The sequence below is a fragment of the Oncorhynchus tshawytscha genome, linkage group LG32 (genome assembly GCF_018296145.1).
Source record: "Oncorhynchus tshawytscha isolate Ot180627B linkage group LG32, Otsh_v2.0, whole genome shotgun sequence".
NCBI lineage: Eukaryota > Metazoa > Chordata > Actinopteri > Salmoniformes > Salmonidae > Oncorhynchus > Oncorhynchus tshawytscha.
This window is the reverse complement of record NC_056460.1, coordinates 10,675,722-10,702,328: the sequence shown is the minus strand read 5'-3', so window position 1 is coordinate 10,702,328 and position 26,607 is coordinate 10,675,722. Positions and strand designations below refer to the sequence as shown.

The 26,607-nt window shown below is 41.7% G+C and overlaps 2 protein-coding genes across 4 annotated transcripts; one reads left to right on the top strand and one right to left on the bottom strand.

Annotated features, from left to right (window-relative positions):
* Window positions 1–953: 953 nt before the first annotated feature.
* Window positions 954–8,228, top strand: LOC112245841 (hydrolethalus syndrome protein 1 homolog). Its single transcript, XM_024414016.2, has 12 exons — window positions 954–1,147; window positions 1,598–1,700; window positions 1,852–1,968; window positions 2,230–2,300; window positions 2,441–2,682; window positions 2,847–2,902; window positions 5,947–6,104; window positions 6,514–6,559; window positions 6,661–6,724; window positions 6,831–6,912; window positions 7,055–7,081; window positions 7,973–8,228. Exons 2-12 carry the CDS (start codon window positions 1,601–1,603, stop codon window positions 8,102–8,104), a joined length of 1,095 nt encoding a protein of 364 aa, XP_024269784.1. The 5' UTR covers window positions 954–1,147; window positions 1,598–1,600; the 3' UTR covers window positions 8,105–8,228.
* On the bottom strand, window positions 8,180–26,243 carry LOC112245710 (39S ribosomal protein L4, mitochondrial-like). 3 transcript variants are annotated; one of them, XM_042310783.1, is made up of 11 exons: window positions 25,935–26,186; window positions 18,536–18,656; window positions 18,153–18,325; window positions 11,508–11,589; window positions 11,094–11,265; window positions 10,906–10,957; window positions 9,368–9,485; window positions 9,024–9,130; window positions 8,782–8,891; window positions 8,625–8,698; window positions 8,180–8,421 (listed from the first exon to the last, which is right to left on the bottom strand). In XM_042310783.1, the coding sequence occupies exons 1-11, from the start codon at window positions 25,944–25,946 to the stop codon at window positions 8,276–8,278; spliced, it is 1,167 nt and encodes a 388-aa protein (XP_042166717.1). In that variant the 5' UTR covers window positions 25,947–26,186; the 3' UTR covers window positions 8,180–8,275. The 3 variants fall into 3 exon arrangements, with proteins under 3 accessions (XP_042166717.1, XP_042166716.1, XP_024269425.2); XM_042310782.1 differs by lacking the exons at window positions 8,180–8,421; window positions 8,625–8,698; window positions 8,782–8,891; ... (3 more) ...; window positions 11,094–11,265; window positions 11,508–11,589 and adding exons at window positions 12,225–17,752; window positions 18,949–19,005 and having other exon boundaries at window positions 25,935–26,225; XM_024413657.2 differs by lacking the exons at window positions 8,180–8,421; window positions 8,625–8,698; window positions 8,782–8,891; ... (3 more) ...; window positions 11,094–11,265; window positions 11,508–11,589 and adding an exon at window positions 12,225–17,752 and having other exon boundaries at window positions 25,935–26,243.
* Between the last annotated feature and the right edge of the window lie 364 nt (window positions 26,244–26,607).

The following is a 26,607-nucleotide window of genomic DNA, read 5'->3' as shown; positions in this document are numbered from 1 at the left end:
TGTGAGACAAGGGTGGGATTTATAATGTTCTCTCAAGATGTATAAATACCTGCAACTTTCGCTTACTTGTAGTTTGTCAACTAAACGCTTGTATTCCAACAGTTTATTACATATTGTAAAAATGTAAAATAAATAACAAATCCAACCTAGCTTACTTCTGCACATGTATAACATACAACATAAATGATGTTGCTGTTGCATTCATCGATGCAATATTTCTTCAACATAGAGTTTGTAAATGAGCAAAATGAATTTAAATCTGTCGGCCTGATTTGATTTTAGACATTGTTGGCGGCCTACAATAAATGAACGTGAGTGAGATCTATTATTCAACAAACACATATCCCCACTGATTACATTGTCAATTTTGATTGACTTGCTTTAATACTTATTTTTTATATAGCCATCTCATAGAGAGAAATACAGTAGTAGTGTCGTCTTTTTTTGTAGGCACTAACTCCGCCATGGTTCGTTGGACAAAGCCTTTGAGGAAAATGAATGGCGTTTTTGGATAAACGCCTAAAATAAGATCTGTGGTAAACAGGCTTAAGAAAGTGTATGCGTTTTGTTCTATGAGATAATCATCATAAACTAACATCACGTTTTGTGATTTATGAATAATTTCTGCAATAATAATAATAAAAAATACATATATCACATAAAGCCTTCATAATTCACAAAGGTCATGTTAACTGACTGCTATTATCTCAGAACAGAATGCATACAAGCTCCTAATCATGTTGACTTCAGACCATATTTTCGGCGTTTTTTCCAAAACCCTATTCTTTCCCCATTCATTTCCCACATGGGGATGGCTAATGACCGCAAACTGGCGAGCACACAAACATTTCAGACAAAATCTTGTAAAGGCATCATCATTTTAGGCACTGACTGCATTGCCAGGTTATCCACACGGTCTTCCTTGCACAAGGCGGCGATATTTCTGGACAACGTTAAATCCACCGAAGAAAATTCAGAAAGGGCGTCGTTTTTAAAGCACGTCGTTTTTTTCGAACAACGGCTGTGTTGTTGTCTTGGTACTGAAAATACAAGCAGTAATTAGCCAACTGTTTCTGTTCAATAATTGTGTTGCAAAATAGACATGACTAACGTTACGCATTTATACTAAGAAGCTCACACTGTACAGGTAAAACACATTTGATCAATCAATGTTAGCATTGGCAAAATGGCCTGTTGTGTTGAACTGCTGTCTTTGTCATCCTGCTAGCGTGCTAAGTTAGCTAGCTAGTTCTATTATAACGTAGCTTACTTAACGTTAACTGGCCATTTAACGAGTATTTGAAGCTAAAGTTAGTTGCTAGCGTGCATCCTTTTTGTGGATTTGGGCTAGCTAGATAAGGGAGAGATCATGAACGTTTGGTTGATTGAAAGCGAGAGTTTGGTTGGTGGTTGTCTAGCCTGAAGTTAACTGACAACTTGTTGTTGGTTTTAGTCGACCACTTCCATCATTATTCTCTGCTATCCATCATTTCTCATGTACCTATCTATCTAGCAGTATCACGCTATCCATCTAACGATCCACCTACTAACTACTTACGTTTGCTTATATTACATTTATGGGACAATTATTTTCCAGGAAATGGAAAGGTTGGATTTCTCAGAAGATGAAATACAGCACCAATTGGAGGCACTTGGTTACAGCAACATACCAAGACACAGACTACATGAATTCAAAAGAGGTGATTTGATAGAATTAGCAAATATAGGCCTTCATTTGAATGACCAAATGCTGACTAAATCTGAAATAACTGATGTTTTGTGACGTTCACGCTGCAAATTAGCTGTCAGATTGGTGGAGAAGCAACTTTGTGTGTGTGTGTACGTATATAGATCTAGATGAACTGATCCGACATGAAAAATCTAAGAGCCACTCATCCAGTGAATTGAACTCTACAAGATCTCAAAGCACCATCTTCAAAAGTCCTCCTGCAGTCACCAAAGTTAAAGGTGAGATCACTGTACGTGTTCTCGTGTCCACTACATAATCAAATATAACTGGGCCTGGTTTCCCAAAAGCATCTTAAGGCTAAGTTCACCTTAGAGCCATGGGATCCTATGGTTCCTATGGGTTTTAACAATGAACTTAGCCGTACGATGCTTTTGGGATACTGGGCCCTGGTCAGTAAGTGTTGGTTGCACCTTTTGATGAGCGGTGTGGTTCCGCTTGAGTCTCTTGATTGTAATTTCCTTGTTTTTCCCCCCTAACAGTACACCAGGATAACACCGCAGCCTTCAGAAATGTGTTTGCGCAGGCTGGTCCATCACACCATGAAAGACGGGTATATATTCACATATTTTTTTCCCAGATCATTCGTCCCCCTTCATCCAGCAGATAAGCATATTGTATTTATATGTAAATAATAATAATATTAATAATAATACTAGAATGGCATGTTACTTTGTTCTGTGCTCCACCCAGGTGCTAACCTCCACATACAGCAGAGACAACAGTAACTATGATGCCAGACAGGAGTATGACTCCTACACTCAGCACTCTGTTGCCCCCAAGTACCAGCGCCCCTCAACAGCCCCTAATAGGCTGGAAGTGGATCCAGACCTAACTGACCTCCAGCAGTCATCGTTCGCTGCCAGTCAGTCGTCCACACCAGACCGAGACACAGGAGCGCATGGGAGACCCTTTATTAAGAGGAAAGTCCTTAGGTACGGTAAGTTTACATCAGGCAGCTTTGTTAAGACTATAATGGTCACATGTATGGCTTTGTAAAGACTATAATGATCACGTGTGTGTTCCTTTGTAAAGACTATAATGATCACGTGTGCTATTGAGGATACTTGAGTCAACCTCACTCTGTTTCTTCCTAAAGGAAACATCAAGGCCAAGTTCATGTCTGCGATGAATCAACACAGAGTGAAGATTCAGGTAATTCAATAATGTTATGCATGATATTATTTATGCACAAAGGCTTAGGAGTACTATATTTCAAATATAAGGCCTGAGGGGGTGTGGTATGTTGGCCATTATAAATTGGGCCGTTTGGGTCCTGGATGCTGATTGGCTGACAGCCATGTTATATCAGACCGTATACCACGGGTATGACAAAACAATCACTTTTACTGCTCGAATTATGTTGGTAACCATTTTATAGTAGCAGTAAGGCATCTCGGAGGTTTGATATATGGCCAATATACCATGCTTACAGGCTGTGTGCAGGCATGCCACGTTGCATTGTGCCTAAGAACAGCCCTTAGCAGTGGTATATTGGCCATGTACCACACCTCCCCGGGCCTTATTGCTTAAATATACCACGGGTATGACACAAGTACTTATATTTCTGTTGGAAACCGGTTTGTGTCGTGTCTAAAAACAACCCTTAGGTGTGGTATATTGGCCACAACTCTTTATTGCTTAAATATACCACGGCTAAAGGCTGTTCTTAGGTACGACGTGGAGTGCCTGGATACATCCCTTAGCCATGGTGTATTGGCCATATACCACAAACCCACAAGGTATATTATTGCTATTATAAACTGGTTACCAACATAAATAGAACAGTAAACAAGTATATTGTCTGATATAAACATGGCTGAAATGCTGTTTCAGCCAATCAGCACCCAGCATCCAAACCACAGGGTATATAATTGTATTTAGTTTTCAGATGCCTGTTGTTGGAGCCAGTTTCTATTTCTTTGGTTATGAAAATATTTGTTTATTTGGTCATATTGTTCCAGTTAGAATAATTAAATTAAATTTCTATATAAGGTGTGTATATATTAATTTGGTTATGTGGTCTTGTGATTTGAATGAGAATAGGTCAATTATGCCAGAATTCAAGTATGGACAGGCCCGCCCAGATAGGTTCATTTGGTATTTAGAGACAAGAAGTAGGGCCTGCTAGTTATGGCAAATGTTTGGGTTACTGGGACCCACATACGTCTTACCTTGATATTTTAATTTAAATGGAATATTGGAACCTTTGTTTACCTTGCACTTATCATTTTGGATTCTACATATAAAACATTTAAAGTTTAAAGCCATTGGATTCTTGACTTTCTATGGGATTTTGGATTTGTGGCTCAAATCTTGCAACTGGTTTTCCCATGGCTATTCGAAAGCCACTACATTTAAAGTAAAAAGTTCCACACGTTATGGATTTATCAAGACTCTTGGAGCAAAGCAGCTCTGCTGACAAAAGAGACTGTGAGTACAATATCGGTTTAACGTGCAAGCTAAGCCTGTCTTTTATGATTGTTGGTTTGGAAATGTTTGACGTGTCTGTTTTGGAAACAAATGTCACAAGATTTTCAACTGTGAATATGTTCGTTAGGCGCTATTGGAAATGTACTGTTGATATTGACAAACAAAGCCTAGTGCTAGACTACACATGGACTTTTTTGACAAGCTGTTGAGAAGGAAAACATCACACAGCATTGTGGAGTTGCAGTTCCTCTGGTGACCAGCCTTCAACAGGTGGCAGTGTAGAGCAACTTTGAGACCACAGGGTGTAATCCTTTTAGCTCTACTCTTTAGCCATCTGCCTCTGCAGATCACCACACACTCCCCACAGCAGCAGCATAAGGAGGCTTCTTACCCTTCGCTACCATGTATAAAATGTACGACAGTCAGTGGGACGAAGAGAGTGAGGACGGGAATAGCTCCCTAAACTCCGCTTTCTGGTCTGACGGAGAGGAGGAGGAGAAGGTTGAGCAATACAAGCAGGAAGATACAGAGCACAACAGCACCACTGAACACACACAAGAGGAGCCACCTGTCGCGGGGGATTCAAAGGAAACAGAAAAGGAGGAGCATAGAGGAGAAAGGGCTAAGCCGGGCGAAAAGGGAAAAGATTGATGAGGAGGGTTACAGCACTCGTACTGGGAGCCCGGTGCTGAGCTTACTGACATCTGGTTATGGCACCTGCAGGCCAGACTCTTCAGCTAAGGATGACCCGGAGGGAGAAGACTATAGAGACGACCGTACCATAGCTTAGTTTGACAGAGAAAACCATGGCCTTTCTGAGATGCAATATGGCAATGAGGATGACCAGTCGCTAGCCAATTGTGATGGTGACAGTAAGGAGGATACCACAGATCTACAGAGCCGTGAGGACACCGGATTGAGGACGAAGTTGGAAGACAGTCAAAGCCTCTCTAATATGGCATATTGTGAAGATCATCCTCCGGTTGAATTGGAGAGCAAAGACCGCACTGATGTGAACTACTGTGAAGATGACTATACATTGGCTCAGACTAAAAATGACAAGGCAGTATTAGATGGGATATGTCCCGAAGAAAGTTTTCTCATTGAGTGCAAAGACAATGAGAGGCCCAGTGGAGAAGGATATAGTGAGGAAAGAAGAGAAAGGAGCGGAGGATGAGCAGGAGTGGGAGGATTTGGAGTCGCCGGCGATTTTAAGTTCATTGATTCCAAGTCTACTAAGACTTATGAAGAGTGGGAGGATAACAGAAGACACAAAAGGGGTAAACCGCAAATCCGGTCTATTCTCCCTAATATAGTATGAAAATTCAATTTCCATAGGTAACATCCCCTTAGTCCAAGTAGGTGCAAAATGGACTGACACCCTGTACATGAGAACAAAGCGAAAGACCTTGCCTGAAATTTTATTTGCAGTGGTTCTCAACCTTTTTTGGTTACTGTACCACCAACTGACTTTTGCCCCTGAAGTACCCCCTTGTGCATTTTACCAGTAAGCCTATGGTCTCATGAGTCCTATCCCCCTGTGGATAGGCCAAGTACCCCTCGGGGGACAAGTTCCCCGGTTGGGAACCACTGATCCAGTGCATAGTACTATAATCCCTCTTGCAGCACTTGTATAACTAAAATGTGAGATGTCGTGGGCCTGTCCGGCTCAGTGATCATACAACCCCTGCTTAAAGCTTACTAGCATTGCTTATGGCCTTACACAGTGGTAACTAAGGCTCATGTGTTAATTGTTTCCCTTTCAGGTGCAGTGAGTGGGCTTGGGGAGCGTCTGGGAGGGATTCATGTGTCCATGTCCACCCACCAGGAGTCGGAGCTGGAGAGTGAGGATGCAGGCAGTCTGAGTGACAGGTCTGAATCAGACTGTCTCCCAAGTGCCTTCAAAGCTTACATCAGAGGCATGGTGGGTACTCTTGCCTTTTTGAGAGCTAACTTTGGTTTTGTTTATTAATCTTAGAATATTAAATTTGGGTACATTTTAGGCATTTAGCAGACGCTCTTATCCAGAGCGACTTAAGTTAGTGCATTCATCTTAAGATGGCTAGGTGGGACAACCACATATCACAGTCATAGTAAGTACATTTTTCCTCAAAGTAGCTATCAGCAAAGTCTGAGCTAGTAAGAGGGGAGATAGTGTTAGTTCATGAGGGGGGTGCTGTGGGATTATTTAGGATACTCTTTGAAGAGGTAGGGTGTGATGTTTTTGGAATAAATATAATTTATTCTCACGTCCAGAATCTTTTTTGAGAATCTTTGCAAAGGGTATACATGTATGTTTGTTGAAAACAAATGTAGTTTTAAATCTCTTACAGGCCAGATCTCAGAGCGAGAGTGACATCAGACCTCGGCCCAAGTCGTGTAAGTACCCACACTGCTGTTACACGTCATTGTGCTCACTGCACACTGTCCTGTTACAATGTGCCCCAGTTAAACGTAGTCACTCATGTCTGCTCTTGCAGTTATACGCCCAGTGATGGATCACCCTCACACCAGAAGCCTGAAGAAGACAGACCCAGTGGCAAAGTAAGAGGATAATTACCGAAATGTCTAAATAATCCGTATACATCTTTTGAAAGATTACTGCTGTGGATCTGTGCTACATTTTCATATTGTTCCCCATCTTCCAAAGGTATTTCCAGTACAAGCAGGACTGGGAAATGTTCAAGGCGCCAGGAGAGAAGGATAGGAAAGCACTGCACTGGGAAATCAGGGTATGCATGAACACCTTCTCCATAACAAACTCTTGGCTTACATACTTTATTTGAAGACCACTTTTTGCATGTAGTGGACAAATGCTGAATTGTAATGATGCATGACCATAATGTCTGAATGAATCACTCTTTGTATTTTCAGGAACAGCTTGCGTACCAACCTCTACCAGTGAGTATGCTTCATCTATAATCTTGTAACCATCCTGTCATTCATTATTTCAGTTCAGAAAATTCCTTAAATGGACCCCCCCCCAAAAAAAAATTCTTCATCCATGCCATGTTTAACACAGTCCCGCATAAATTATGCATGTCAACGTTCAATATTTCAAGAAATTGCTTTTAGTATCCTGATGCCCAGTGTGTGTTAAGACACATTTCTGTGGACTGTAAGACAAATGGACCAAGTATTTTTGATTCCTCTTTCCCCTAATATGATGGGACCGATGTGTTTCTGATTCAATGTTGTTCTGAGGGCATAACCACATTTTACATTTATTCAAGTAATCCAAGTTGATAGAGAATGTGTAATACGGGACTCGCATTGCAACCCATCTTACGCTCTCTGTCACTTGGGGGCAATGCACCAAGCATGCCTTTTCACCATTAATCGCTGTAAGCCCAACCCACTGTTCTATAAAAACGAGTCAGAAAACAAAATCAGCATCAGGTGTTGAACCTGGGACCTGTTATTTTATACCCGCTAGCCAACCTACCTGCCTCTTATTTGACTCAAACCTGTCACTGGGTCCACACCCACTAATCATTAACCAATCACATTCCTAAATGGCTGATTAGACATGGTTGGACAGGTGAACGCAAGGACTCCACCTTTCCAGTCATGACAAATTAGTGATTACTTCAAGGAAGGGTCCACTTTTAAAGATTTTGAACAGGAAAAAGTAAAACCACTGAGCTGTGCTGCACTACTCCCTGGAAACCACAGACATGGGTTATACATGGCCTAACGAAAAATATATAAACAATGTTTTTCTGGGTGGGGGGGGTGTGTGAATACCTTGCGATGACTGAAAACATTGACATCTTGTATGGTTTCCCCCAGCCGAAGCCTCGAAGAGTATTTGTGCCCAACACCTACGTGGTGCCTACAGAGAAGAAACGCTCCGCCCTGAGATGGGAAATACGACATGACTTGGCCAATGGACTCCTACCGCCAAACAACTATCGACTCTAGGCCTTATGTACTTTACGCCTTAAATAGGCTCTCTTTTAAATCACCAGTTTGCATATATTTTATCATTGACATTCATTTAATTCACAAGTTTTTATTGAACATATTAAATGGCATGACAAACATTTGGATCATTGAATATGGTACACGACGGTATTCCTTCACCCAGTGCCTTCAGGGCAGGTCAGTGTAGGGGAGTTTGAACGGGTACAGCGGTGTGAAGCGTTCGTCGTGCCAAAGCAGCTTGTTTTCCAGAAACTTCACTGCTTCCAGGGTGAGGACCAGGACCTCGTGTTTTAGCATGCTATGAACGTTCAGGCCTGTAGAAGAAAAGTTATCAGGAAGCATTTTAACTTGACATTAATTCATTTGCCCTCGCCTGTGTAGTAACAGTAAATACAGTTTGCATGGTACTATGTAACAATGTTGCTCATAGGTCAATTATACACTTTGTACAAAATATTAAGAACACTATAATATTGCGTTGCGCCCCCCTCGATTTTCTAAATCAATGTCAACTTACCTATGGCTGGAATGACATTCACAGTCTTCAAGCTCTCAGTGGCCTGAAGGATGTTCTCAGGAAGCTCTTCGCCCCTGTAAAATATCGAAGACTCAATCTTCAGCTAGGATGTCCACAGAACTGAGGTTTTTTGTTGTTGCTCATTGTTGATACTTACGCATCCACTATCAAAACAGACTCCCCCCAGTGTCGGTATCTGATGAGGTCCATGAGGTACTGTGGGTCAGGTGTGGGGATGTTTAGAGTGTCAACCACATGGAGATAATCCTGAAAAACACCCAACATCAATACAGTAGGAATGTAGATGGCATAATTGAAAAGCATTCATTACAAGAGAGGACGTTTTTAAGATGCGAATGTACATGTGAAAAGTGTTTTCACAAATATAATGGTACATACCTGGGCCAGTTTGGAGCTGAGGGCAATTTTTAGTCCTTGAACACGTACTTTCATGGGCAACATGTAGTAAAAACTAGTTGGTCCTCTGGGTCCATGAGAAACACCACCTGCAAAACAGAAATGATGTAATTCTAATTGTTTTAAATCTCTCCAATGACTTTGGCTCTTAGCTGGGACTGTTCCTTCTTTTGGGCTGACTGATATTTAGATGACAGATTTGTCTATGTTCATTCTTGGAACTGGCATCTGAAAATGTAATGTTTGTTTTGTCACTGTGTGTTGAACTGCTGTCCTCCACTTATCACAATACTACTGACTTGGCCCATACAGACTGAGATCCTCACCTCCTCTCCATATAGGCGACCTAATGCTTCCATGTCGTGCTTTGCCACTTCCCTTCTGTCTCCAGGGTTTCCTTCCTCCACCGCTCACCTCCGATCTGACCTTCGTGTGGGCATGGCTCTAAGGGAGACTTTCAGTTATTATAGTAGGAGCAGATGCATTTAGTCAAATCTAGCTCAACTCATAAGTACAGAGTAGAGGTCGACGATTAATCGGAATGGCCGATTTCAACTTTTCATAACAATCGGAAATCTGTATTTTTGGGCGCCAATTTGCCGAATTCTTCTTCTTCCATATACCTTTATTTAACTAGGCAAGTCGGTTAAGAACACATTCTTATTTTCAATGACGGCCTAGGAACGGTGGGTTAACTGCCTTGTTCAGGGGCAGAACGACAGATTTTCACCTCGTCCGCTCGGGGGATCCAATCTTGCAGTTAACTAGTCCAACGCAATAACGACCTGCCTCTCTCGTTGCACTCCACAAGGAGTGCATTCACCTGTTATGCGAATGGAGTAAGCCAAGGTAAGTTGCTAGCTAGCATTAAACTTATCTTATAAAAAACAATCATAATCACTAGTTAACTACACATGGTTGATGATATTACTAGATATTATCTAGCGTGTCCTGCGTTGCCTATAATCTGACTGAGCATACAAGTATCTGACTGAGCAGTGGTAGGCAGAAGCAGTCACGTAAACATTAATTCAAACAGCACTTTCGTGCGTTTTGCCAGCAGTTCTTCGTTGTGCGTCAAGCATTGCACTGTTTATGACTTCAAGCCTATCAACTCCCGAGATGAGGCTGGTGTAACCGAAGTGAAATGGCTAGCTAGTTAGCGCGCGCTAATAGCGTTTCAAACGTCACTCGCTCTGAGCCTTCTAGTAATTGTTCCCCTTGCTTTGCATGGGTAACACTGCTTTGATGGTGGCTGTTGTCGTTGTGTTGTTGGTTCGAGCACAGGAGGAGAGGGACGGAAGCTATACTATTACACTGGCAATAGTAAAGTGCCTATAAGAACATCTAATAGTCAAAGGTTAATGAAATACAAATGGTATAGAGGGAAATAGTCCTATAATTCCTATACTAACTACAACCTAAAACTTCTTACCTGGGAATATTGAAGACTCATGTTAAAAGGCACCAGCTTTCATATGTTCTGAGCAAGGAACTGAAATGTTAGCACATATTTCACTTTTACACTGTTTTTGCATTATTTAAACCAAATTGAACACGTTTCATTATTTACTTGAGGCTAAATTGATTTTATTAATGTATTATATTAAGTTAAGTGTTCATTCAGTATTGTTGTAATTGTCATTACAAGTAAATAAATCAGCCGATTAATCGGTATCGGCATTTTTTGACCCTCCAAATAATCGGTATCGGCGTTGAAAAATCATAATCGGTCGACCTCTCGTACAGAGCTTTGGGTATAAACCTACAGAAATATGCCTGTACTTCTCATCACCTCATTTTTATAATATGGCCATAACAGCAGTCTGAGAAAGTGCATTATTGGTTTGCTACTGCTACTTACAATTCTCTTGAAATTTCTCTGCCAGAGTTCAACTTCATGGAGTATGTCAATCCTGGTGGGAACAAAATAATTTGTGTCACTGTTCCCACCAAACGATAAAGCATATGAATATGTAAGTCTCTCTGGATAAGAGCCTCTGCTGAATTACTTAAAATGTAAATACAATGGCTAGACATTGACAGTTTTACCTGGTAGGGACTGCAAAGACATCGGGATGGAGGTCAACCAAACCCAAAAGTTTACTGTCCCGCCTCTCCAACGTCTCCACCCATGTCTGTACTGGGCTCAGGTGTACAGGGACGGCAGCATCACACCTCCTCAACACAGGAAGACTGGAGTCTGATGGAGGAGGGGGCCTCTCTGGAAAGCGATCATAAAACATCAATAGCTTTCTTACATCTGACCTAGTTGGAAATTAATGCTCTGAAATGACAGACCATTCAAGAATGGTGGAATAAATCTTTGTCTGGAGTCTGTGCAGGGTCTTGCAGTCTACATGCATCTGTATAGAACTAGCTAAACTTGATTCTTCAAATTCGCACCATCAGTTAAATTATCCATAGTGCATGATAGAAGGCAGTGAATGAAAAAGCAGACCTTACTTGCTCTTGCACGGTCCACGAGATTGGAAGGGATGCGTAAATTTGAGGGTAGAGCGTTCTCACCAGAGAAAGATGAAGCGAACTAAAAAAAGGGACATCTGACAATGAGCTTTTATATGTGCCAGCAGTAATTTCAGCCACTACATCTTTATATATCCTCAATAAAGTGACAGCTAGCTAAGTTAGCATTAGCCTAGTTTAACGCTCACCATTTTAGAAATGCCTCTACCACACACTGCAACTGATATACGAAACATTTCTGTAAACCTAATTAAGACAACCAAATAAGTGCGATTTCTTGAAAACAGTCTTTGAAGAGATCATATTCTGAAACAAACATGCATTTTCTAGATATTTCCAAATAAGAAAGGTCATTCGGCAATGCTGGTGTGTTGTCGCATACTGATGACGTTTATGTTGCGTAAACGCAAGCGTGATAAGACTGCCACCTAGCGGTGCGGAGGTAAACATCTCTAATAGGTGAAGCCATACTATAATTGTTTTTTCAAATATAAATATTTATACACAAATAGCAGTTGAGTTAAAAAATAATAATAATAATAATTCTCAGCTTGAAATTTTGAATTTGCCAAACATTATTTCAATGTTAAAAAGTAAGGGAAATAATAAATGAAGCCTAGGCTAATGCATTTTGAAGTTGTTTTGAATGAATTATTTTGTTGAATTCATGTAAAGAAAGATAAAACAAAGATTTTATAAAAGTTACTAAATACCATTTTATTTTATTACAATGTAGCAAGTGTAGAGTAAAAATACCATTCAAATAGCTTATCAGCAGACATAAACCTTTCATACATTTTTTAAATCACTTGACAAAAGAAAGCTTTACACATTTGTTCTCAACATGTTCATAACAAATGCCAAACAATTTACATTAAAAAAAGTACAAATATGTGAAAATAATCTGATGCTTGTTTTATACGTAACAGACGTTTTCTGCATTATGTTTCAACAGAAGATTGTGATTCAAACAAGCCTAAAATGACATTTAGTCAGTTGTCTGAATGCTATATAAGCTTTGAAAGCCAGAATGTTGACCCTTTTAAGTTCTCATCTTCTGGAACTTCAAGGTCCACATTTGATGCACTGAAATCGAGACTTCTGAGTGTTTGAGATCGACGGTTTGACTCTTCCTTGTGCCGATTTTTCAGGCTCCCAGTTCCGTCTGGTACATCCCCTTTGACATGTTTGGGAAATGCAGTGACAAAATATCCTTCTTGATCTTCAGACATTTTGGGGTTTGAACCATGAGTACAATTTGGCATAGACATTACAATTTCAGACTGTTTTGGACTTCTCCTTTTTGTTCTGCCAGTTTCACCAGCTGGGGCTTTGCTATGATGTTTATTGCCCTTGAGGTCAGTTCTGCTCAAATTTAAATCTGTCTGTGAAACCTCTACTCCATACCCTGGCTGTGGGAGTTTAGGGACTGAGGCATTAATACTGGCAAGACTTGAGTCTACATCAAGGTCTGATATTCTTGTATGACTACCCAATTTAGTCTTAGATTTGGGAATTTTGAATTTCCCTGTGGGATCGTTAAGGTCTGAACCTCGCAGTCCCAAACCAGATGCTTCGTACTCAACTTTTGGCAAGTCGATTTCTGCAATGGGATAACTGGCCCTTCCTTTGACCTTCCTAGACTTCCTATCAGTGTGTGGCAGTGTCTCTTCGGTATCTATGTCCATCGCTTGCAATTTTAAATGCGCTCCACCTGTGATATCAGATCTGCGTTTACTATGAGATGACACTTTGTATTCTGGGCCTCTGATATCAGCTTTGGGTAAGCTCAGGCTGACATCTGGGTGACTAACTTTCAAGTCTGGTGCTTTTAGATCCACTTTAGCCTTTGGAGGAGAAATGTCATGTGTTTTCATAAAGTCCATATCTGTACCTGCCCTTAGGTTGGGACTTCCAAACTGAGGCAACTTAAAGGATTGCAGTTTGAATTTTCGAGATTGTATAGCAATGTCACTGTCTGGCAAATTGAGATCAGCTTGGGGGCCGTTGAGATTTCCAGAGGGAACATTTATGTCTAAATCTGGACTACCGATCCCTGTGTTTACTTTCGGGGCTGACAAGCTCAGGTCCGGTCCATCAATGTCTCCATCTATTCCAGCATCTGGACCATTCAGACCAGAAAGGCTGAATTTAGGCATTTTGAGGTGGGGCATTTTGAAATTCCCAGAGGGGGAATCAATGTTCATATCTGGAGTGTCTACATCTATCTTAGGGGCTTCTAGGTCAACTGTAGGTAGGTCCAGGTCCGGTGAACCAATCCCACCTTTCATCTTTGACAATTTCAAACCTATGTCAGCACTTATGTCTTGATCTGGTCTTTTTGGTCTAGACAACATAAATGTAGGCATTTCGGGCATTTTGAATGTAGGAGTGCTGATGTCAAAACCAGGGGTTTTGATGCTACCATTTTGCCTCTCTATGGTTGGAACTCTGAATCTACCTGAGGGCATATCTGGAGCATTGAGGTCTAGTTTGGGCCCTCTGAGATGATCCTTAGGTAGTCTCAAATCTGGGGGGCTGATTCCCCCTTTTAGCTTTGGGGCTGAGAGATCAATATCAGGTAAGTCATAATCAGGTGCATCTACATTTGGCCCAGATAGCCCGAAATCAGGCATCTTCAAATCAGGCATTTTTAGACCTGTTTTGGGTCCTTTGAGATTAGCTGTGGGGGCATTGATATATTTTTCTGGGCCATCTAAGTCTCCATCAATGTCAACATCTGGTCTCTTTAGGCCCCTGAATTTAGGCATTTTAAATTTGGGCATTTTGAATTTCCCAGAAGGTGCATTTATGTCAAGATCTGGGGTATTTACATCTAGTTTAGGGGCTTTGAGGTAGGCATCTGGTACATTCATGTCTGGGGAATCAATTCCCCCCTTTAGCTTTGGGGCTTTGAGATTCAGTTTTGTGGATTTTGGCATTTTACCAGACAGCCCAAATTTGGGCATTTTCAGGTGACCAGAGGGGCCATCAATGTCCAGATCAGGAGCATTCAGATCAACCTTTGGTTTCTTCAATGTAGGTACTTTGACTTTACCTGAGGGCATATTAAAGTTTACATCTGGTGCATTGAGGTCTAGTTTGGGGCCTTTGAGGTCAACATCTGGCAGATCCAAATCTGGGTGACTAATTCCCCCTTTAAACTCGGGGGCTGAAAGACCCAAGTCAGGCCCCTTAACTTTTGGTCCAGATAAACCTAAATGTGGCATCTTGAAAGTTGGCATTTTGAATTTTCCTGATGGACTGTCAATATCAGCATCTGGAATGTTGAGGTCTGCTTTAGGACCCTTGAGTTTGGGAGATGACAAGTTCATATCTGGTCCCTCTATAGCGCCATTAATGTCAACATTTGGTCCCTTCAGGCCTCTGAATTTAGGCATTTTGAATTTCCCTGAGGGTGCATTGATGTCAAGTTCTGGAGCAGTCATGTCTAGTTTAACGGCTTTGAGGTCAGCATCTGGTAAATTCAGGTCTGGAAAATCAATTCCCCCCTTCATCTTTGGAGCTTTGAGATTCAATTTGGGAGATTTTGGCATTTTACCAGACAGCCCAAATTTGGGCATTTTCAGGTGACCAGAGGGGCCATCAATGTCCAGATCAGGAGCATTCAGATCAACCTTTGGTTTCTTCAATGTAGGTACTTTGACTTTACCTGAGGGCATATTAAAGTTTACATCTGGTGCATTGAGGTCTAGTTTGGGGCCTTTGAGGTTAACATCTGGCAGATCCAAATCTGGGTGACTAATTCCCCCTTTAAACTTGGGGGCTGAAAGATCCAAGTCAGGTCCCTTAACCTTTGGTCCAGATAAACCTAAATGTGGCATCTTGAAAGTTGGCATTTTGAATTTTCCCGATGGACTGTCAATATCAGCATCTGGAATGTTGCGGTGTGCTTTGGGACCCTTGAGTTTGGGAGATGACAAGTTCAGATCTGGTCCCTCTATAGCGCCATTAATGTCAACATTTGGTCCCTTCAGGCCTCTGAATTTAGGCAATTTGAATTTCCCTGAGGGTGCATTGATGTCAAGATCTGGAGCAGTCATGTCTAGTTTAGAGGATTTGAGGTCAGCGTCTGGAAAATTAATTTCCCCCTTCATCTTTGGAGCTTTGAGATTCAATTTGGGAGATTTTGGCATTTTACCAGACAGCCCAAATTTGGGCATTTTCAGGTTACCAGAGGGGCCATCCAGATCAGGAGCATTCAGATCAACCTTTGGTTTCTTCAATGTAGGTACTTTGACTTTACCTGAGGGCATATTAAAGTTTACATCTGGTGCATTGAGGTCTAATTTGGGGCCTTTGAGGTCAACATCTGGCAGATCCAAATCTGGGTGACTAATTCCCCCTTTAAACTTGGGGGCTGAAAGATCCAAGTTTGGATTCTTTACCTCAAAGTCAGGCCCTTGAATATCTGGGCCTGAGAAGCCAAAGTCTGGCATTTTAAATATTGGCATCTTGAATTTTCCAGATGGACTACCAACATCCACATCTGGCTGTTTTAATTTGGAAGATGATAAGCTCAGGTCTGGTCCATCCAACTCTCCATCAATGCCAACCTCTGGCCCTCTAGGGCCCGAAAGGGTACATTTAGGCATCTTAAACGTTGGCACTTTGAATTTTCCTGAAGGTGCATCAATGTCAATATCTGGAGTGTTTGCATCTAATTTAGGTGATTTCACGTCGACTTTGGGTAAGTCCAAGTCAGGTGCATCAAGTCCACCTTTTATCTTGGGAGCTTTGAGACTTAGCTTTGGTGTTTTTACATCAGCATCAATGCCCAGATCTGGTCTTTTTAGGCCAGAGAAGCCAAATTTGGGCATCTTCAGTTTACCAGAGGGGGCATCCACATTGAAATCAGGAGCTTTGAGTTCTGCATGTGGTTTTGTTAGTTTGAATTTACCTGAGGTTATGCCGATATCTGGAGTACTGAGGTCAGGCAAACAGACGTCTGATAGACACATCTCATCCGCTGAGAGGTCCAGGTCTGGAGTCCTAACTCTTGGTCCAGATATATCAAAGTCAGGCATACCAAGACTTGGTGTTTTGATCTTCCCAGATGGGATACCAATGTTTGCATCTGGCAACTCTAGATCTATTTTGGAACCTTTAATGTCTGATGAAGGTAAATCTACATCAGGGACATTCAGGTCAGGAGCACCAATCAAAGAGGTTTTAAGATGCATGTCTTGGGTCTTTAAAACGGCATCAATGTCTAAATCTGGTCCTTTTGGTACTCTGCGAGAGAGCCTAACCTTAGGCAATTCAAAATAACCAGAGGGATCATCCACATCAAGGTTTGGGTTTTTCAGTTTCTTGGAGGACCGGACTCTGGTTTTACTTGAAGGCATATTCATCATACTGACATCTGGGGCTTGCAGGTCTAGATTAGGACCTTTGAGATTAACATCAGGTGCTTGTAGGTCTAGTTGGGGACCTTTAAGATTAACTCCTGGCATATCTTTATCTGGGATCCTCATATTTGGTGTACCAACCTCAAGGCTGGGTACATTTACGCTGGGTCCAAATTTGGGCATTTTGAACATTTTGCCTGTTCTTTCATTATCAAGCTTTGGGGCATTGATATTTAAAGTAGGTCCAGTGACAACCCCCTCTGGTAGATTGAGCTCTGCTTCAGGGACATTGATATCTCCTCTAACTTTGTGAAGTGGATCTATAACTTTCAGGTCAAGATCAGGGCCTTTGAGGTCATCTTTGGGCAAAGGCATATCAAATTCTGGAGCATCGATAGCATCTATATCAGTTTCAAGATATGGCCTTTCCAGGTTAACTGATGGAGCATCAATGTTTAGTGACACATTCAAATGAGGCAGGGAGAGATCTGATGTACTAATGTTGGCATTAGGCAATGAAAGTTCTCCACCGCGAGCATCAGGTACCGCTCCTTTGAAATCAAGTTTAGGAACCTTTAACTTTGGAGCAGAGAATTTGAGGTCTGGAGACTCTAGGTAGGTAGGAGCATCTACTTTGTGTGTCTCCACAACTGGGTAATCCATGGTGAGGACAGGGGGTTTGAGGTCACCTTTAACTTTAGGTTTGCCCCAGAGAGGTCTCGGTCCCTTGCCCTTCATGTGTCCATTATGGGAGCCTCTTTCCCCAGCACCTGCAGTTTGTCCAGGGCTGTCATCCTTCATGAACCTATTTATTTTGGCATTGTAGAGTCTATTATATGAATCCTTCAGCATCTGTAAAGAGAAACCAATCCTTAATGGGATAGCTCGAGATGTTGGCAATGAAGCCCTTTATTTACTTCCCCAGAGTCAGATGAACTTGTGGATACCATTTTTATGTCTTTGTGTCCAGTATGAAGGTAGTTGGAGGTACGAGCCAATGCTAACTAGCGTCAGGAACAGCTAGCATGCTAGCTCTCAGTCATTGAGCTAACGCTAGTTAGCAACTTCCTTCAAACTTCACATAGAGACATAAAAAGGGTATCCACAAGGTTATCTGACTCTGGGAAGTAAATAAAGGGCTTCATTGCCAACATATCGAATTGTCCCTTTAAAAAACAACATATTTTATCCAGCAACCTTTCTGAAATAATAACCCCCTGCTTATTCTATTTACTAACTATATTCCACAAACCTCCTCTGGTGCTTTGATGCTGTCCAAGGTCCCCATACTCTTGCTCAAATTATTTTTTGTCAGAACTTGAACCTTCTCATCAAATCCATTATCATCCATCAGCTTCAGTATTTTCAACACATCGTCTTTCGACAGTTGGTCAAAGTTGATTGTGGCACCCACAATTTCATCTCCTGAAAAAACAGTTGAAAGTATGGTGACTGAACATTTCAATGATTCTAAATGTGTCTTTGTATTTTATGTCATTTTTTCTTCACTGTTACACTGTATTTTACTATTCAACAAAATTCAGACAACAATCCAAAATGTGAAACCTTACATTTTCTCAAAGAAACCTTAAGTACCTCAACAAAAATGGTATACATTACATAAAAGACTCATACCTTCTTTGAGACCCTGATTGCCAGAGGAGCCACCGATAACGCTGGAGACGACCAATCCTCCCTTTTCGGATTCCTCCAGCATCAGCCCCTCAGAGAGGCTCCTTCCCCTACGGTGACCAGGCTAAAAGCAGATATACAAAGGTAGTTACAAGAAATGTGCAAAGACGGGTGTGTGGCCTCAGCATTGGTCATGTTCCAATAACTCAAATATCAAACAGAATTTTCCACAATGAACTGAAAAATACATGTTATTTACAAATCATTTTTAAATAGATTTTAAAAATGGAATTCACTTCTAGAAAGTAATGCTGAGGCATAGGTGTTTTTTCAAAAAGTACATTTCCTTTTGCTTTACTTATTGTGTTGTAATATGCTTGTTATTACTATCATCATGGCTGAATGATCTCACACACCATGATCCTTCTGATGTTTTCACAGCAGCCTTTAATGAAAAGTTATTCTGTTTAAACCTGTTGAAGAGGAAAGAATCAATTAAAAAGAAATGCTCCGCTTGGTTTCATTCTATAATTATCAAATCATATAGGCATATATACTGCAGCCTACTTTAATAGCCTTCAAGAGTATCAAATGATATCAAATATAATATATATATATATATATATATTACACTCTAGAATAAAAAATACAAACAAATACAATAATGGCACAGCTCAGTCTACCATAAAGACCAAAATCATCTGAAATCACCACTAAAGAGGGGCTATGGAGAGGTAACCTGTTTACATAAGCAAATAGGCACATGGTTGACACCCAGGTAGCTGCACCTTTGAGGTATTCGAGGTGTGGCCTTGGGAGATGGAGGGAACAACAGGAACAAGTTTGCCCAGGGAAATAGAGACAAGTGCACTATAGTCGGGTGTACACTCAGAAGTGACCACACCCACCACTTTCTATTATGAAAAGCTTGCCGGGGCAGGTGTTCAAATAAAGTGATTTGTAAACAATCGTTAAGAGTATAAGTCGTGTAAGTGATTTGTGTCACAAGCTTAGTGAGACGGCTGCTCTATGAGCAACCAATTCCACAATGATCAGAATAATCAGAATTTACTTCATCATAAAATACCTCCAAATGATGAATATGTAAAAAATATTCATCACTCAGACTTACTAAACTACACTGAGTATACCAAACATTAGGAACACCTAATGCTCTCCACCTTTTGCCCTCAGACAGACTCAATTGGTCGGGGCATCGACTCTACAAGGTGTCGAAAGCGTTCCACAGGAATGTTGGCCCATGTTGATTCTAATGCTTCCCACAGTTGTGTCAATTTGGCTGGATGTCCTTTGGGTGGTAGACCATTCTTGATACACACGGGAAACTATTGAGCGTGAAAAACCCAGCAGCGTTGCAGTTCTTGACACAACTAGTGCGCCTGGCACCTACTACCATAGCCCATTCAATGGCACTTCAATATTTTGTCTTGCCCATTCACCCCTCTGAATGCCACACATACCCAATCCATGTCTCAATTGTCTCAAGGCTTAAAAATCCTTCTTTAACCTGTCTGCTCCCCTTCATCTACACTGATTGAAGTGGATTCACCAAGTGACATCAATAAGGGATCATAGCTTTCAGCTGGATTCACCTGGTCAGCAATGTTCCCTCTAGACTGCACGCTCGCAGCTCCCCCGGGGGAAATATCAGCCCATGGAGAGACGTTCAAGAGCAGTGGTCACCAACTGGTCAATCTATTTTTTTTAGTTGTCTCGGGCTGTTGACAGTAGGTGCACCCAATTCAGCTGCCCTGCGCACCTGGTAGATGAAATGTTGTGATTTTGAACCATTTCATGTGTCTGAAGGTACAACTCTGCCTTCCCGGCTGGCCCGGAGAGCAAATCAAGTGCACTATATACCTACTGCTGGCCAATCCGAGGGCTCAGATCACCGTGTCCGCAGTAACGTAGCAGGCATAAAAGAAAGCTAACAGCAAAGTTGATACTGTGATATTTCAAACCGTTGAAAACCATGACTAGAGAGACTGTCAAGGAAGTTTTATGAGTGAGTTCATGTGTAAGTTCTTATTCAGCATTGTCAAGGCTTTGTATTCAACACTTATAAACCAGAAACCTTTGTTTGTAAATGATATCTGAGAGTTGGAGCGTGGCCCTGGCTATACGTAACATAAGGAATTTGAAATTATTTATACTTTTACTTTTGATACTTAAGTATATTTTAGCAATTACATTTACTTTTGATACTTAAGTATATTTAAAACCAAATACTTTCAGACTTTTTCTCAAGTAGTATTTTATTGGGTGAATTTCACTTTTACTTGAGTCATTTTCTATTAAGGTATCTTTACTTTTACTCAAATATAACATAGGAGTAACAGCATGAATTTGTGCATGAGGCAGAAATAATGCGGTGCGACTCGAGTTTTTCCATCAGCTGAAAGACAGTGGCCAGTGTCAAAAAAGGGAGAGAGGAGGGATGGAAAGGGAGAGAGGAGGGATGTAATCAGAGCTGTAGCAGGCCTATATGCAAATAGACCATTGCCGTATATGGATCTGTGCCATTTACTTTGAATTGGACTGTGTTTACAGCATGAGTGGTCTTGAGTAGATGTACTGTTGAGATCAAAGCAAGAGCTGCATGTAGCTGTCATGCCCTGCATGTAGCTGTCATGATCTGCTTCACCTGTTCCTGTGATTGTCTCCACCCCCTCCAGGTGTCACTTATTTTTCCCAGTGTATTTATCCCTGTGTTTCCTGTCTCTCTGTGCTAGTTTGTCTTGTATGTTAGACAAGTCAACCAAGGAGTTTTTCCGTACTCCTTTGCTATTCTCTTATTGATCGTCTTCCCGGTTCGGACCCCTGCCTGACTCTAGACTACTTCCCCGCCTGCCTGATCATCCTGCCTGCCCTGACCTTGATTCTGCCTGCCCTTCGGTACCTTTTGGACTCTGAACTGGTTTTGACCCTTTTGCCTGTCCGCAACCATTCTCTTACCTTACCCTATTGGATGAATAAATACTTTAAGACTCCAACCATCTGCCTCTCGTGTCTGCATCTGGGTCTCGCCTTGTGTCATGATAGTAGCCATGTGTGCACATTTTGTTAATTTCCTTTGCAAGTTAGTGAGTTATTAGCCCAGTTATAGATCATTTGTAGTCAACAATAAGGGAGTACATTTTTAGACATATTTGAAAAGCAGTCAGGAAAATAGTTTTTTTTAGTCTTAAAGGTGAATGTTGTATTTTGTGACAGGCTTTAATAAGCTCAGTAGCAAATAGGCAGAGGGTAGCAATAATTTGTCTGGTATGAAAATAATAATCAATTTTATTTTGTAAAGCGGTTTCTTGCATCAAACAATAAACAATGTTTTGTCACCTCCCTTGTCTGAAGGACAAGTGGATAAACAGGTTAATGTCAAGCCCTGCATGTTTTTTTCAAAAGTTTAATGGAATGTTGGTCTACATTGAACAACACACATCGGCTGCTACTGTAGGCTGAATGATAAAACAGTTTTTTTCATGTTCAAATGTTATGGGATGCATTTTCTTTTTTGTTGAGGCTCGTCAGAGGAGGAAGGGGAGGACCAGTTTCTTAAAATAAACATGAAAAAAGGTATGTTTAAAAAAAAAAAAAAACTATACTAAATATAAACACATCACCAAGTATTTAATTAAAACATACTATTTGGAAATGAAGGCCTACAGTAGCCTCAACAGCACTCTGTAGGGTAGCACCATGGTGTAGCCGGAGGACAGTTAGCTTCCATCCTCCTCTGGGTACATTGACTTCAATACAAAACCTAGGAGGCTCATGGTTCCCACCCCATTCCATAGGCTTAAACAGTAATTATGACAACTTCCGGAGGATGTTGTCCAAAGTATCAAAACTCTTGCAGCCCGAACTGACATGTTGTCCACCCAATCAAAGGATCAGAGAATGAATCTAGTACTGAAAGCATAAGCTACAGCTAACTAGCACTGCAGTGCATAACATTTTGTGCGTAGTTTACTCTAAGAGAGAAAGACAGTATTTTAACAGTTTTGAACAAATTAATTTCTTCCAAAATGGAGAAGCGAGAGCGAGATTTCATATTTTTTTCCACTTTCAGTTTCACTTACTTAGCTAGCAAATGCAGCTAGCTAGTTCAGCCTACTCAAACACCCTGCTCAAACAGAGGAATGCTATGTTAGCTAGCTACTGTAGCTATGACTATCCAACACAACATTGGAACTCTTCCAAGTCAAGGTACGCGTTTGGTTTTACTAATTTTTTGCCACCGGGGACTGCCAGTGTAAGTGCTAAACTGCTTACTTACTGCACACTAACGTTACTACATGATTGTAGCGTGTTTACTAAGGCGTTAGTTCTATTAGCTATGTTGACTATGACATTGCTTTAGCTAATATGGTGACAAGGATGTAGGCTGTGTGTTATGATATGGTTTGGCTTGGAAAGATTTTTTCACCTTGTCACATACAGCTGTGTTGTGCATTGAAGTCCACAAGCAAAGGGAAAATGTGAGAGCCGGAGAGTGCATAGATGCGAGAAGGAATACAACATGGCTGATATGAAAGTGAACTGTGTTTAAGCGTGATCAGGGGTGTATTCATTCTGCAGATTCTGTTGAAAAAAGTTTATTAAACTGAAGAAAACTGATCAAACAGGGATAAACATACCTGAATTTGTCCAATAGAAACTCTCGTTTGCAACTGTTGGACTAATAATTACACCCTATATCAGCTAGAAGCAGGCAAGAAGTGTGCAAGGCAGTATTGAATATGTCACTGTCTGTCATCTCACATTTTTCTCTCGACCTGTGTGCACCTACGTTGTAAACTTTCATTCATAGGCTAGGTTGTAGCAACCTCATGATGGGTATAGGGAGTATCATGTAGTAAGTAGCCTAAACCTATCGCAGTTACAACCAACTGGGTGAATGGAATATGATCGACAGTCATCAAATATGCTGTAATAGAAATAAGGCCTACTAATGAAAAGGAAAAAAAATCATCCTCCCTCATCTTAAATGGCACTGACCGCCACTGTCTGGTAGGCCAGACTGTGGCCACTGTTAAAACTGTAACTTAAAGCGGCAAAGCCTCAGTGTTTACAGTAAATGCGCACAGAAATTTCACAATGCTGAAATTTGCTCAGTGATGCAAAACAATTGAGGGAACATTGCTGGTCAGTCTATGTCATGGAAAGAACAGGTGTCCTTAATGTTTTGCATTCTCATTGTATGTGTTGCTTGAAATTTCGCCCTATTGCATTTACGTCAGCCAACTCATCAATCTGTTGCATTGTGAATTGTAAGGACAGACGCTGGGAGACGAGAAGCAAGTACAGGGAGTGAACATGTAATAAAACCAACAATAAACAAACAAGGACAGCGTCTGGACAGGGAAAACATAATGACAATAATGCTGACACGGGAAACAAACTGAGGAACAGGCAAAGTGAAGGAGTCCAGGTGAATCCAAAATTGCGCTGATGCGCGTAATGATGCTGACAGGTGTGCGTATTGATGGGCAGCCGGGTGCCCTCGAGCGCCAGGGAGGGGAGCGGGAGTGTCCCACCTGGGCGAGCCTGACGGGCCGGCCGAGACATCGGAGTCAGACGAGCCGGCTGAGGCGTGGAATCCTGACGAGCCGGCTGAGACGTGGCAGCCCGACGAGCCGGCTGAGGCGTGGGAAACCGACGAGCTTGTCTGAGGCGCGGGAGACTGACGAGCCGGCTGAGGCACGGGAGCCTGACGAGCCAGCTGAGGCATGGGAGCCTGACGAGGCGGCTGAGGTGCGGGAGCCTGACGAGCCGGCTTAGGCATGACGTGGGGTGGGAGCCTGCCGAGCCAACCGAAGCAAGGAAACCTCTCGAGCCAGCTAAGGCGTGGAAGCCCAACGAGCCAGCTGAGGCACTCCCGGTTCCTCCGGCAGCAGCACCTGGAACCGATGTCACCAACAAAAAAAACAAAAAAAATCCTGATGCTTCAAATTGTGGTGACAGCATTCTGTGAAGAGACACGTTTGGAGACGAGAAACAAGTACAGGGAGTGAACATTTAAGAAAACCGACAATAATGCTGACACGGGGAACAAACTGAGGAACAGACAGATATAGAAGGGAAATCCCAAAAAATCCAGGTGAGTCCAATATTGCGCTGATGCGCGTAATGATGGTGACAGGTGTGCGTAATGATGGGCAGCCTGGTGCCCTTGAGCGCTTGGGAGGGGGAGCAGGAGCAGCTGTGACAGTGAATGGAATAACTTTCATTCAGGAGCAGAGATTGAATGTAATTATCCCACATCCCCAACAACGCCTTATGAAAGGTAACTACAGATAACAGCCAAAATAACAGAAAAGCTTGAGTAAATGAGTAATGCAAAGTATATTGAAAGCAGATGTTTCCACACAGGTGTGGTTCCTGAGTTAATTAAGCAATTAACATACCATCATGTATAAAAAATACTGGGCAGGCCATTATTTTGGCTACCATGGCTATGCCCCCATAGGATGACAGTGCCCTCATTCACAGGGCACGAGTGGTCACTGAATGGTTTGATGAGCATGAAAATGATGTGAACAAAATGCCATGGCAGTCTCAGTCACCAGATCTCAACCCAATTGAACACTTATGGGAGATTCTGGAGTGGCGCCTGAGACAGCGTTTTCCACCACTATCAACACAACATCAAATGACAGAATTTCTTGAGGAAGAATGGTGTCGCATCCCTCCAACAGAGTTCCAGACACTTGTAGAATCTATACCAAGGTGCATTGAAGCTGTTCTGGCGGCTCATGGTGGCCCAACGCCCTATTAAGACACTTTATGTTGGTGTTTCCTTTATTTTGTCAGTTACCTGTATATTCACTCATAAAGACGAGTGCACTGACAGTAAGCTAAATGCTGCAATCATAGTTCATGAAACATGGCACGTTAACATTTACTCTGTTCAAATAATTCCTATTATTTGACATTCGATCACATTGTGCAGAGCTGTAAGAGATTAGAGGCCGACTGAGATTTTCTCCAAATCTAAGGTTGTTTTTTTATGAGCTCTCTATTGACTCAAGAAAAGCTGTATGCTTGTGAATATTTAACTTTTAATATGTACTGTATTCTACATACCACTGTACAGAAATATGCCAATTCAGAGTGTCTCTTCAAAATGTATGGTTTCACCTACTCTATATGCATCCTTGATATCTTTTCTCAGGTATTAAATGTTTCACATCAGCATATTAAAACACCGTCCATGCCAGTAGTTAGTGTAGACATTTGCATTACAAACCTCACCCTGACTTGACATACTCATCTAGCTCTTACAACGATGACATCATTGTGGACTTCTTAAACAACAACAATAGTACCTGGCACCATATAGTCTGGATGGAGTACTTCAGCAAAGATTGACAACTCTTACCTTAGGCTCCATTGGGCTATTTTGACTGTGTTTGTTCTTGTTATTCAGCCATTGAAGAGTTTAACTGCCAATGTGAGAGAGCTGCGACACAATGTTATTGGTCCCTGCCGTTTACTCCTGTAGGACTGCCTACACCGTGCCTCAGTCAGCGAAAGCATACTCTCCCCAAAGCAGACAAACTGGTTCCACATTCGGCATGTCTTCCCAGCCACACACCGTCACACACAACTTCCCCAGTCCAGGTAGGCACCGTGAGCACTGAAACCTGGCCTCTCAAAACTGGAACTGTGAGACAGGGGGGGGGAAGAAAAAAAACAGAGCACTCTCCACGCAAAGACAGGAGGAAAACAAATAGACTGGTCATAGAAAAAAAATGCAGAGGTGTGTCAAAGAGTTGTCTTGTTTCAAGGGAGGGGCTGCTAGGTCGTTCATTCATGACTCATGGTAATTATAAGGCACAACAATGAAGGTGTGGCATGATCTAGGGATGAAGACTTGAATAGAACTGATTTATGAGACGTCATAACATTCTTACTGTGTAACCATACCTTTAAGGTGGGGCTACTCCTTCCAATTACCATTAAATTACAATTATGTAATCGCACTGACATTTTGATGAACCCAAACTCATCAAAACAATAACATGAGATGTGTAAATCATAGAAATATGACG